This window comes from Siphateles boraxobius, unplaced genomic scaffold (assembly GCF_051911475.1).
Source record: "Siphateles boraxobius isolate OS27281-9 unplaced genomic scaffold, OSU_SipBor_1 29, whole genome shotgun sequence".
In the NCBI taxonomy this organism is placed as follows: Eukaryota; Metazoa; Chordata; class Actinopteri; order Cypriniformes; family Leuciscidae; genus Siphateles; species Siphateles boraxobius.
In genome coordinates, this window is record NW_027508908.1 from 3,182,176 (window position 1) to 3,195,673 (window position 13,498).

At 36.2% G+C, this 13,498-nt stretch overlaps 2 protein-coding genes across 5 annotated transcripts in view; one reads left to right on the forward strand and one right to left on the reverse strand.

Moving 5' to 3' along the window:
• On the forward strand, positions 1–12,224 carry spast (spastin). Of its 3 annotated transcripts, none has more exons than XM_077246087.1 (17): positions 1–498; positions 2,658–2,741; positions 3,850–3,933; positions 4,757–4,828; positions 4,921–5,066; positions 5,837–5,982; positions 6,445–6,538; positions 6,969–7,043; positions 7,138–7,209; positions 8,127–8,202; positions 8,286–8,377; positions 8,459–8,538; positions 8,620–8,662; positions 9,302–9,381; positions 9,477–9,547; positions 9,665–9,705; positions 11,590–12,224. In XM_077246087.1, the coding sequence occupies exons 1-17, from the start codon at positions 174–176 to the stop codon at positions 11,713–11,715; spliced, it is 1,707 nt and encodes a 568-aa protein (XP_077102202.1). In that variant the 5' UTR covers positions 1–173; the 3' UTR covers positions 11,716–12,224. The 3 variants fall into 3 exon arrangements, with proteins under 3 accessions (XP_077102202.1, XP_077102205.1, XP_077102204.1); XM_077246089.1 differs by having other exon boundaries at positions 21–498; positions 4,927–5,066; XM_077246090.1 differs by lacking the exon at positions 4,757–4,828 and having other exon boundaries at positions 18–498.
• The window catches only part of ugp2a (UDP-glucose pyrophosphorylase 2a), a 20,337-nt gene continuing 18,977 nt past the window's right edge, over positions 12,139–13,498 (reverse strand). For both annotated transcript variants that reach the window (XM_077246092.1, XM_077246091.1), the window contains exon 10: positions 12,139–13,492. In XM_077246092.1, the coding sequence (XP_077102207.1) occupies positions 13,385–13,492 (108 nt within the window). In that variant the 3' untranslated portion in view covers positions 12,139–13,384. The remainder of the gene's footprint in view (positions 13,493–13,498) is intronic.

The following is a 13,498-nucleotide window of genomic DNA, read 5'->3' on the forward strand; positions in this document are numbered from 1 at the left end:
GCGATGTGGTTCACGTCATTAGCGCGAGACCGTATTCACCAAAAACACACAACAACAGACTTCCGCGATCGATGCTGGCCAAAACAAACCGGGGAACCGACATCGCAGAGAAATAAAACTCTCCGTTGTCAAACACCCGGCCCATTATGGTATGGAGAGCCCGAATAGGGTGAATGAATTCTGGGGACAGAGCGAGACAACGAGGATCAGCGCGTGCGGGAGGACGCACCTGCGCACAGGTGTCTGACGGAACCGGCCGGAGTCCGCTACTGGACCGACTGCGCTCCTTCATCCGAACCCTTGCCCGGCTCCCGCTGTCCCTGCTCCGGGCTCTGCTCCTGCTCCTCCTGTGCCTGTTCCGGCAGACCCGACGAACCATGGCGGCTAAAGACCGCGGCTCCGACGGATGCGACGAGACCGGAGAGCTGATACGAAACTATCACAAACAAGCGTTTGAGTTCATTTCTTTGGCTCTGCAGATCGACGAGGATGAGAAAGGTATCTGATTTTTTATTTCTGTTCTGTAAATATGCTGTGTATATAAAAAAATATGTGTGAAAGTTAACTGTCCCCTTACAAATTAGCTTACCTAAGTAGTTTGTGCGTGTACCATGGGATAAAGAATATGAATACTTTACAGTTATTATTATTATTATTATGAGTAATGATGATGATTAGGTTATTATTATCATTATATAAGGGTTTTATCTTTTAGTTATATTCATTTGATCTTTATGCACAGTATTTTCAACTTTGTTTTGTTGTTCCTGGTTCTCATTTGCTATTGTAGTAAGTTATGTAATCTATAAACATTGTTTTTTATACCACTGTGCAATGCTTTATCGTATGAGACCCATCAAAAGTCACTATTTATCTCTAGACCCGATACTATGAAACTGAAAATCAATTAAGTAGAAAATGTGTATACCATGGTATATAAGCACAGTAATTACTGTGGTACCGTGGTATTACCATCTGATACCATCACTTTACCATGGTCTCGCCACAAGACTTTTTGTAAGGCTGACTTATGTTTTGTACTACATTCCAGCACTGTAAAGTAGTTCTGGTGTTGCTTTTACTTTCACTTCGTCTGTTCAGAAGGATCCTGCACTTCGTGTGACCCATTGGTTTGAAGCGTTGAAGTGTTTAGACTCTCGACTGACATGACCTAGATTGACATAGATCAGATGTTGGACGCCAGCCATGATAACCCCGGTCCCAAAGCTGTGTTTGCGGTCAGTAGAGCGGTTCAGAACACAGTGTTGTCAAGCCCAGATCTGCTTGATCCCTGAGGTCAGTAGAGTTGAGAGGCCTGATTCAGGTTGACATGGATTGTCCTCATCAGCAGTCGCGTGGAAAACGAGGCCCCATGTCCTGACAGGCTTTGCAAGGCTGTCCATATATTTTGATATCATTGCATCTGCTTATAATTTCTTTTCTTTGGCCCTGTTTACACCTGGTATTAAGATGCGTTTCGGTCGATGGGATCACAAGTGGACGCCGCCTACTGACCTGATGTGTAAACATTATGGGAAACGCGCTAGCCAGACAGGATTTAACCCAGAGTTAAAATGTTCTTAAACGATAGTTTAAACCTACTTTTAACCAGGGTTTGTACACATGTCATTTTTAAAGTTGATTTGAACCATGCAATGTTGTTTAGCAACTGTCAACCAATCATAAACTGCCTAAGTAAAATATTGCAATAGTCTTAAAAACATTTGCCTTAAATTACTTTATACAAAAATAATTATTTATGGTTGGAAATCGATACACTACCATTCAAAATATTTGGGGTCACTAAAAGCACTTTTTTTGTTTTTTAAAAAATTATACTTTTATTCAACAAGGATGCATTAAATTGATCAAAGAAGACAGTTAAACACTTATAATGTTAAGAAAGCATTTCTTTTATCAATAAATGCTTTTCTTTTGAACTTTCTATATTCATCAAAAAAAGTTTCCGCATTAAGCTGCACAAATCAGCATATTAGAATGATTTCTGAAGGATCATGTGACACTGAAGACTGGAGTAATGATGCTGAAAAAAAAATTTTGATCACAGGAATAAATTACATTTGAAAATATATTCAAATAAAACTCTTATTTTAAATTGTAATAATATTTCACAATATTACTGTTTGCATTGTATTTTTGATCAAATTTGAGACTTCTACAAACCCCCAACTTTTGAACAGTGGTTTATATATATTATTCTATGATTTAAAAAAAAAGAAAAATTGTATGTATAAATATATTTTCATGTGATTTATTGTGACCTGGATTTGTTCCATTCGTCATATCTCAGGACATTATGTTGTTTGTCGCTCTGTAGTCTCATCGTGTGCCAGCGGCATCAGTGAAAACAAAGAACTCTGTTCAATAGATTCATCAGCTGTTTCTCAATCCCATCATGCCTAGGGTCATAATGCTTGGGCCGTCATGCATGACTGTTAGCACGTACTGTTTTATTTGGAGAGCATCTTTCCAACTAAAGCATTGACAACAAAATCTAGACAACAAAAAATCTGTGATGTAAATTGTATCTGAAAGTTTGACAGTGCTGAAACTCATGAGAGTTGCAGTATCAGTATTGTGTATGTATAATCCCTACAGGATGGAGAATGATCTGTAATCTGTGTAACCTGTTGTAGGTGATAAAGACAAGGCGGTGCAGTGGTACAGGAAAGGCATCACTGAACTGGAGAAGGGCATCTGTATCCAGGTCACTGGAGCTGGTGAGATTCAGTCATATTGATTTCCGTTAGTGTGTAAACAAACTATGTGATGACGTGTTTTAATTACATTAGCTTTCACGATTTATTTCGAGACAGATTGTGTTTGTGTGTGTTCAAAAGTTTGGGATCAGTAAGAAGTCTCTTCTCACCAAAGCTGGATTTATTTGATCAAAAATACAGTAAAAACAGTAATATTGTGAAATATTATTACAATTTAAAATAACGTTTTTCTATTTGATGCTGTATTTGTTTATATTTTAAAATGTTATTTAGTTATTTGATCAAAGCTGAATTTTCAGCATCATTACTCCAGTCTTCAGTGTCACATGATCCTTCAGAAATCATTCTGATATGATGATTTGATGCTCAAGAAACATTTCTGATTATTATCAATGTTGAAAACAAAAGCCGTTTTTGCTGCTTCATATTTTTGTGGAAAACACATGATGCATTTTTTCAGGATTCGTTGATTAATAAGAACAGCATTTAACTGAAAATCTTTTGACATTATAAATGTTTTGATCAATTTAATGCATCCTTGCTGAATAGAAGTATAAATTTCTTTATTTTTTAAATCACCCAAAAAATGTTGCCCATTGAATTAAATTGTCATCATTTATTTACCATCATGCTGTTCCAGACTCATGTCACTTTCTTTTCTTCCGTTGTACACAAATGTGATTTTTTTTTTGTGAGTGTGAAAAATATTCACGCCTTTCTTTTGTGAATAAATTGCTATCAAAGTCTAAAATGAGTTGTTGTAAGAGTATCATAGAATTGGCCCGTGTGACTTGTGAAGCGTTTCTAATGGTGACATTTTATTTAAGAGTTTCTGTGATTTAACCACTTTCATTTCTTTATTTCGATCACACAAAGCTCTAAACTAGGGCCACTTTTATGGTGCTTTTTTGTTTCTAATCTTCTAATTTCATTATATTGAAAATGGATAAGAATATCTTCCTGAATATGGAAGAACAAAAAAAGTCAAAACGCTTTGGAACAACATGACGGTGAGGAAATGATGACAGATTTGTGTGAACTATCCCATTAAGCGTAGATGAAGAAGTTTTTGTTGGACTTGATAAAAGGTCTTCATTGGCTATTTCAGGTGAGAAGGCAAAAAAAGCCAGAAAGCTTCAGGACAAAATGATCAGCAACCTCACCATGGCCAAAGACCGGCTGGAGCTTCTGGGTAAGCGGATACAGTGACGAGGATGTGTGTGTGTTGATTCATCAACTCTAATAAGAAATGATGTCATGTGTCGAGCTTGTGCTCCATATCCTACACGCGGGTGTGTTCACATCACACTCTTCTGTAAAAGCCTTCGTGATTGTTCAATGATTCACGCAAGTTTTATGTTTGATCATATAAAGGTGAAGGGATCTTTAATTTCGGAGGTTTTGGCTTACTTAGTTGCACATTAAAGTGGGATAGGAGAAAGCATTTTAAAATGACACGCTTCACTTATATCGCATGCACACACTGTTCTTATTCCTCCGCAATCAGCATTGAACACTTTCTGTGTTTCTGCTTCGGTTCTTGTGTGAATCGGTCAAGAAATGTATCCAGAACATGCCCAGATCACCTCAAAAACAAATTAAATTTTGCTCAGAGTATGAAGACTATTTCATTTTATTTTATTGTTTGTGACATTCTTATGATAAAATTTAAATTTCAAGCACATTTTCCACCACAATTGTAATTTACTGTAAGGAAAAAATTTATTGCTTTTTATTTATAATATTGATATTAACTTAACAGTAAATTACTGTTTTTTTACTGTAGTATTGCAGTAACAAAATGTGAATAAATGTCATGTAATAATAAAAGGATAGGCTTCACTTTGCAAAAATAATATTTCTCTTCCTTTTTTTGTATTTTGAGGTGAAATGTGACTTGGACATGTTTTTCACCCTCTTATAACTTCTGTTCTGCTTTATTATTTATCTTTGGATGTTTTGTTTCCCTTTAAATGTCTTCCTCTCTGTCTGTTTCCTGTTGTGCAATCACAAAGGCAAGCTGGTTTCAAAGTCTCCAGCAGAGGGCTTCTCTGATCTTTCTTTCTCCAATGGGAACCTGCGTCCAGGTGCGTGTTTTGGGGATTCTGGGAGATCTGTGTGCTGCATGAGAAGGCGATCAGAGTGAAATTTCTGTTTATGTACGAGCATGTGTTTGTAGTTGCAGGCGGTGGAGCAGTTTCCAAAAAGAAGGACACTCTCACAATCACAAGTCAATCCCATCTGCGGCCCAAAAACCCTCCCAAATCTGCCCTGCACCGCACGCCTTCGACCAGCGGCAGGACCGGCCCTCAGAACAACCAGAAGGTTCGTCTCACAGGGGTCTTCATGTAACTTCTTCTGGCCATGTGCCACCTTAAAGGGATAGTTTGCCTAAAAATGTTATTAATAAAAAAATATACAAATTATAAATGATAATATATATATATATATAAATTAATATAAAAATTTGTTGGTAATTTACTCACCTTCATGCCATCTGAGATGTAGGTGACTTTTTTTCTCCAGTTGAACAGTAAAGAAGTGGTATTTGGTGATTTGTATAATGCAAGTCAATGGCTGCCGTCACTTTGAAAGTCAAAAAAACATACATAGGCAATCCTATGTAATCCACAGCCTGGGCAAACGGTCTTGAGCGCGTTCACGGCAGTCTACAGCGCGAGCTTCCTGTTCTGTCGCATAATGATGTATGTGCGGGAGCTCAAACATTGAGAATCTGTGAAAAGCATGTATAGGTTGCTCTGTCAAGGATGATTTTGATGAACAACACAACATACGCGTCCTCCCTCTCTGTTGTAAACAATCACAGCATCAACTCTCGTGTGTGTTTGCTCCCAGGCTACGTCATTATGTGTCAGGAAGTTCGCGCTGCAAACTGTAGTGAACACACTCAATTTGGCGAGGCTGTGGATTACAGGTGATAATGTTGTAAATAGTGTTCAGTTTCGCTTGTATATTAACTGTAAATTTTCATTTTTGGGGGAACTAACCCTTAAAGATTCTGTCTATGTAATGTAGGCAGCTGATTGGTTGTGGAACAGAGCACATGTGGCTGAACTTTGTTGTTGTGTTTGTAGGGGCCTCCGGCAAAAGGAGGTGTCAGACATAACGTGAAAGCCAGCAACGCTGCCACTGCGTCACCTCAGAGGAAAAATTACATGAAGAACTTCAAAAATGTGGACAGCAAACTGGCCAACCTCATCCTCAACGACATTGTAGACAGGTAGCATTACAACCATTCAGATCAAGCATGTAGAATATGGATGCATCAATCTTTGTCAGAAATTGTTGAATTGTTTAGAAAAAAATACATAGGCAAATATGGCTGTTTATGACAATGTTGTTATATTGATGCATATAAATGATTATGTCTGTGTTTTTTGTAATGGAAAGGATACATTTAGTATATTACATCTAAAAGTGATCTATTTAAACACATGAGCACATAGGTAAAAATTAAATATAATATATAAATCTAAGATATTTTATTAGATATAGTCTCCACAAAAATACTAAGCAGCTAAACTTTTTCAACATAGTAATATTAAATGTTCCTTGAACACCAAATCAGCATTTCTGAAGGATTATGTGACATATCTAAAAAAAAAAAAAATTGAGATATTTGTTGAGAAAATGGTGATGTTTACATTGAGGCTGATGGTTTGTGTGGTTGTGTTTGTTTCAGCGGGTCAGCGGTGCAGTTTAAAGACATAGCAGGGCAGGATTTGGCGAAGCAGGCGCTGCAGGAAATCGTTATCCTTCCTGCTCTTCGCCCAGAGGTCTGTCTGCACACCTGTACACATCTATATTCCCCCACCACCACCACCACCAAGTTTTAACTTCTCACAATGGGCCAGATTTACTAAACAGGGTAAATTAGCATGAGAGTACATTTCCAAAAAAGCGTCGGGAGTGGACAGTTCTTCGCGAGATCTACTGGCGACATGCAAATAAAAGAATATGGAATTGGATAATTTCCATAATGACCAATACAATCTACCAAGAGCAGCGCAAATTAGCGTCTGCTTTAAGACATGCTTTGTTTGGGCGTTAAATAATGCTGCAAATACCAGAAAATTGACTAGCGCAAACCTTAGTAAATCACCTGGCATGACGAAACTAGTATTCTGTATAGAAAAACTGGTTTTGTAACGTTTATAGTTTACTTGCGTTACGTGTTTACAATGACATTTGTGCTGATCTGCACAGCTGTTCACTGGTCTCAGGGCTCCTGCCAGAGGACTCCTGCTCTTCGGACCCCCTGGCAATGGGAAGACCATGCTGGTAAAACACAAAAAAACATTTTTTGTTTTTTAGATGAATGTATATTTATATACCATGAGAACAGAACTATATTGATCTTTCCATTTCCTCACAGGCGAAAGCTGTTGCGATGGAATCTAATGCTACGTTTTTCAACATCAGCGCTGCCAGTCTCACCTCCAAATATGTGAGTGATCATGAGATGTTTCATAGAGACTGTCTACAGTTAGACTAATGCACTGTCATTGTTTATTCGGGGCCAAACACCAAAGGAATCTTTTTCTTCTTCTCCTGAAAATGTTGTCCAAAATTAGACCAAAATTAGAAAATTAGAAAAAATCATTTTTCGTAACTTTGCTTGTCCAGCGTTTTGAAATATATGAAAAAGTTTTTTTTTGGTCACACTTTAGGGTCCTATTCTCACTATTAACTATGCCTCAATAAACTCCTAATTACTGCTTATTAATAGTAAAGTAGTTGTTAAGTTTAGGTATTGGGTGAATTAAGGGATGCAGAATATGGTCATGCAGAATAAGGCATTAATATGTGCTTTATAAGTACTAATAAACAGCCAATATCCTAGTAATATGCATGCTAATAAGCAACTAGTTAATAGTTAGAATTGAACCCTAAACTAAAGTTTCACCGTTTTTTGCTATTCCTCCTCCAAATCTTTTTGTTCAAAATGGGCTCAGTTGATCTTTGGTACAAACCGCTCAGAAATGACCAGAAATATTTAGATTTTTGGTATCATTACTGATAAACACCTTTCCAAAGTTGACCGGATCAGTGTTTGTTGTCCTGTGCTATTTCTGCTTAGCACGCTAATCATAAGCTATTCTTCCGAATATGGCTTGAGGGTTATTCAGGCAAACTAAGGTTACGTTAACAACTAAGTTAGCTTAGCATGTGAAATAATTAGCATGTAATTATCTAATGCATCTGCGCTACTTTTTTTCAATGTAAACACCTGCTCAATACATCTCTAGACTTTTTGTTGCGCTTTTTTTCATTCCAATGACAGCAAAAACGCGTTCTGTGTGAACATGTGTTATTCTGTCTTAAGGAACCCTTATTCATTCATGTTGTTGCGTGCGTGTTCAGGTGGGCGAGGGTGAGAAGCTGGTTCGAGCTTTGTTTGCGGTTGCTAGGGAACTGCAGCCGTCAATCATCTTCATCGGTAAGCACTGTCAGTCGGACTCCTCTGTGCTTCAGGGCTTGTGTATTTGTGTAAACGTGTCATTAATGGTGATTTGGATGCAGATGAGATTGACAGTCTGCTGTGCGAGAGGAGAGAGGGCGAGCATGACGCCAGCAGAAGACTCAAAACAGAGTTTCTCATCGAGTTTGATGGAGTAAGTGTGTGTACTTCACAAGAAAGTGTTACCCCGATCTAAGGTGACGACGCTCATGGTGTGTGTGTGTGTGTGTTGTAGGTGCAGTCTGGAGGAGATGAGCGTGTGTTAGTAATGGGAGCCACTAACAGACCTCAGGAGCTTGATGAGGCTGTTCTTAGGTACCTTTGACCTGTAATCTGACACTTTCTTTCAAAGACTTCATCATTCTGCTTCCTCTAATGGACTCGTGTCTCCCACAGGCGATTCGCTAAACGCATTTATGTGGCTTTACCTACAGAGGAGGTACTGTGTTCACACCAGGAATGGGCAAAAACATTGCTTCTCTTTCACTTCACGAGTGTGAATTTGAATTCAGTTTCTCGAAGTGTAATACTGTCAAAGCATCAATATTTTGCCATACAGAATCAACTTTAGTGACATCAAAGTTTGGAATAAGTTGTTCTGGGAAATTCAATGTTTTCACACCATTTAAAAGTTTGGGTTTGGTAAGATATTTGAATGTTCTTGAAAGAAGTCTCTTCTGCTCTCCAAAGCTGCATTTATTTAATCAAAAATACAGTAAAAACAGTAATATGGTGAAATAGTGCTACAGTTTTAAATAAATAATTACTTGTCTTCAGTGTCACATGATCCTTCAGAAATCAGTCTATTATCTGATTTGATTTGAAGTAATATTTTTACTGTCACTTTAAAAAAAAATGTTTTACTGATCCTGAACTTTTGAACAATAATAATTCAATGGGGAATAAAATATAGGTGGAGTGTCAGACGTTGCTTATAAATATCTTATATATTAATCTTAAAATAGTTTGTGTATGACAACGTATTGATGAGTAGTTCACGCCGAATTAACTTTAAAGTTTCTATTTGATTAATGATAAATACAGGTGGTAATCGTGTGTGTGTGTGTGTGTGTTTCAGACTCGTTTGGAGCTGCTCAAGAACCTTCTCAGTAAACACAGAAACCCTTTATCTCAGAAAGAGCTGAGTCAGTTAGCCAGGTAAAATACGGATTCATGTTTATGAGTATGCAAATAGGACTAATGATTATTAATACTGTGTTTAAAAAGGGCGTTATGTTGTAATGTGTTTTCAGGATGACTGAGGGATACTCCGGCAGCGATCTGACCTCATTGGCTAAAGACGCTGCTCTCGGCCCGATACGAGGTACGATTGTGAGATGAAGATATTTTATTATGTATCAAGACATTTTGCCTACTAGACAGTTTGGTTTAGAAGGGGACTTTTCATCAGATAATTATGTCCTGTTCGTTTTTAATACAGAACTGAGGCCTGAACAAGTGAGGAACATATCACCCAGTGAGGTAAAGAGTTTTCCACTTCTTAATAAATATATATATATATATATATATTATTTTTGTTTTTTTCTGCTTTCATTTTTCATTTTCATTTTTTAGTTTTTGCTATTTTTAATCATTTTCATTTCAGTTTTAGTTTATTTTAGTTAGTTTTTAGTTTCTGTCACTACTGGTTATTTTAATCAAGTTAAACTAAATGAAAATAAGCAATGTTGCTTTGTCAACTAGCTGTTATACATTTTTTTGGGGAGTATTTTAACCTGTTAAGTGTCACCCCCCCTTTTTTTGAATAGACATGAAAATGCACATTCCAAACTTAAATGGTATAGGATAAGAATCCTTTGGAATATAGACATAAAATTGGTCTTGTTTTAAAGAAGACATTTGGCAGATTTTTGTAGAAGTGAAATAAATTAAGAAAGTGAAACAGAAAAAAAGTTACAGAAGTTTGAGTTTATGAAAATGTACGATTTAAAAAATTAATTATTCATATTTTATATAAAATATATATTTTCAAAACCTGGACAACTCTTAAACTGCAAAAAAATCAAAGCCAAAAATCTGAACAAGTTGTGTTTCAAATTTTAGGTTGATATCTCAAGAAATGAGCTTTCAGTAAGATTTTGTTTGGGCGCAGTACCAAACTTTTTCACTAGGTCACAACCAGACTCCATTACTGCCCATATAAGGGCGCCCTCCATTTCCATATGTGGTTTGAGTGATCTGAACCATCATTTTCACAATTTTCATACAATTTATAAAGTAGACATCCTATTCAGAAGTAGTATTGGAAGTTTGGCAGATTTTGATATGAATTAAACCTTGAATAAACACATAAAATAACACATATGTGCGTTTTAGCTCGCGGCCACATCACAAATGGTGAATCTATTATTTTTTCTTTATATTTAAAACATTTTCAGACCTTTTTTTTCTAAAATAATTGAATGCTTGCCATCTTTTGAACTCTTGGCATGAAAACAAACTGGTTTCTACCCTTCTTTCATGATTTTTCATGTTCATTGCTATTTCAAAATAAAGGTCTGAACACGCCTAGGAGTATGAAAATATTCTTGTTGCAAATTAATAAATTACGGCTCCTCTGTAATTTGTTTTGAGATTCAGTAACCAAATATGGAAACTAGAGATTGTAAGCTTTCAAATGATATATAGTTTGTCAAGATTAGTTTAGGTTTAGTATAGGTTATTACTGTTTTAAATATGTAATGGATTTGGGCCCACCGGTGGGCCCATGACATTTAAGAGGTTAATACAATTGTTAACATTTATTTATTTAGTTCATTTTAATGGTTTTCGATTTAGCTAACTATAATAACCCTGATATCTTATTAAAGGGATAGTTAATAAAAAAAAAATACAAATTCTGTCACCATGTACTGCATATGATAAAACTAAAACAAACCAGTTTTACACAAAAGTCAGCTAGCTGAGTGTTCATGCTGGTAACAAGACGTTTGTATACAACAATTGAAAGTATTAAGGCCCGTTCACACCAAAGACGATAACTATAAAGATAACGATAAAAATCGTTCTCATTATAAAAGACTAGCAGAGTTCAGAATCCATCCTGCTGTAACATTATAAGTGACAGACAAACACATGCTTAGAATAAGCAGAACGATATCGTCCACTAGTGTGAACGCTAATATAGTTATCGTTCTTGGTGTGAACGGGCCTTTAGAATAATAAAAAAATAATTTTAGATCCAAGATGAAAGCTGAATTAAACTTGTGCCAATGCAACATTCTACACTTGATACATACTGTTATTTTATTTGCTACTTCTGAAAAACTAAATTCCCATGCTATTTTTGAACAGCATGTAACATGCTAAGTTTCTCCCTCGTGTTCTGGTGTTTTTCTCGTTCAGATGAGGGACATCCGTTTTTCGGACTTCGCCGATTCCCTGAAGAGGATAAAGCGGAGCGTGGGTCCTCAAACGCTGGATCAGTACGTACGCTGGAACCGAGAGTACGGCGACACAACCGCTGTATGACACCAACACGCACTTCAGAACTGGGAGGAAGTCAAATGTTTTTTTACTTGGAATAAAATTGTCTTTTCTATGACTTTTTGTTTTTGCCTCTTACCTGGCGACCTGGAGCTCAGTTCCTGCCCGAATTACGCATATAGAGAGCTTGAGATCTCAGATGATGTGGACCGTAAAGCATGACAAAAGATGTTTCTACAAAATCAGGAAACTTGTTTTCCGAACAAGTTTAAATCTGTTCCTTGATAAATGTGTTGATTGATGTGTTTTCCTTGAATGTCAGTGTGATGTGCTGAAGGATAGAGGTGACTAATGCACTGCTTGATCTTGTTATTAATCTCCAGATTTAAATTTACAGACACTAGGGGGCATCAATTGAGACTGTCAATGTCTTCCCAAAGAACTAAAAACATGATACACCTGTACAAATGTTTTCAGCTGCGTCTTTAATGTCAATTTTTGAAATGTTTGCAGTGAGCCATTGAGCAACCATAAAGATTTATATAAAGATTGTACTTACTGAGTTGGTGTTAAATTATGCTTTATATTTATGAAAATTTAATATACTCTATATTATAATTTACTTTTCAGTTAGGCTATAATTTATAATTATTCTATTATTATTTATGCAGTTATTGTCATTTGAGTAATTTTCTACACACTACACTTTTTTTCTTCTTTTAAAGTGTTTTTTCAAAGGGACGTCTCCTGCTTCCATCCTCTGCAACTTCTGATATTCATCTTTTACTGAGTGAGCTAAATAGCTGCAAACCAGTCTTTTCAAAAACTGAATCTGCAGGTTTCTGCAGGTCTTAAAAAGTCTTAATTCACGCTTACACAAATTAAGGTCTTAAAAGGTCTTAAATCGGAGAAGAAAGTGTTGAATTCATAAAGTTATGGCATTAGTTGTTGCATGCATTGCAAACAAATGATATTTATTGCAAATATTGAAAGTATTTTTGATACGTTTACCTGAGATGCAAATGTAAAATGAAGTCTTGAAAAATTTAAGACAATGAAGTGAGTTTATGCTTAAAACAAGAACAGATATCAGTGAGTTTCACTTTGAATTAAGTTGATTTTTCTTGTTTTAAGCAAAACTCACTTTGTTTTCATCAATTTCACAGAAAACAAGACTTCATAATCTGTAATTTTATAAATCCTGATTTAGAAAATTGCACTGGAAAACAATACAAAAATACTGAGGAAGAACACTTTTTTTTGGAGTCTGATCAGAAGATACAGTAAAAGTTATGTCCATATTCTAGTGGTTGAGAGCAGAGGAATTTATGCTACTTTTTTTGTAAAAATTAGTTGAAAAGTAATGGATATCTATAGGAAGTTGTGTTTTAAACTCTGAAGTGTTGCTAATGCAACTCATTGTGTTTCTCCCCAGACAGTTATATTTTCCAGAACATATTGATGTATTGTGTTCCCTACAATTTTCTTTATTTGCTCTTAAAAAGGTCTTGAAAAAGTCTTACATTTACATTAATAAAACCTGTGAATTTACAGCCCTTTTTGAAATTCACTGTGAAAAGAATGATCGTTTTCTTATGGGAATAATTAATTAATAGTAATCAGATAGACGGCTTTTGAAAGTCACACTCAAATCTGACACACATTTCCACACATACACATAGAAATGTCCAGGTGAAATGTGGTTGTAAAGGCCTCAGTGGTCCAGGATGCGCAGGTTTCCTGAAACGATCTTGTTCTCTAGCATCGCTCCAGCCGGGATGTCAATCCTGTCTCCATGATTGGCAATAATGATAACCGTTCCCTGTTG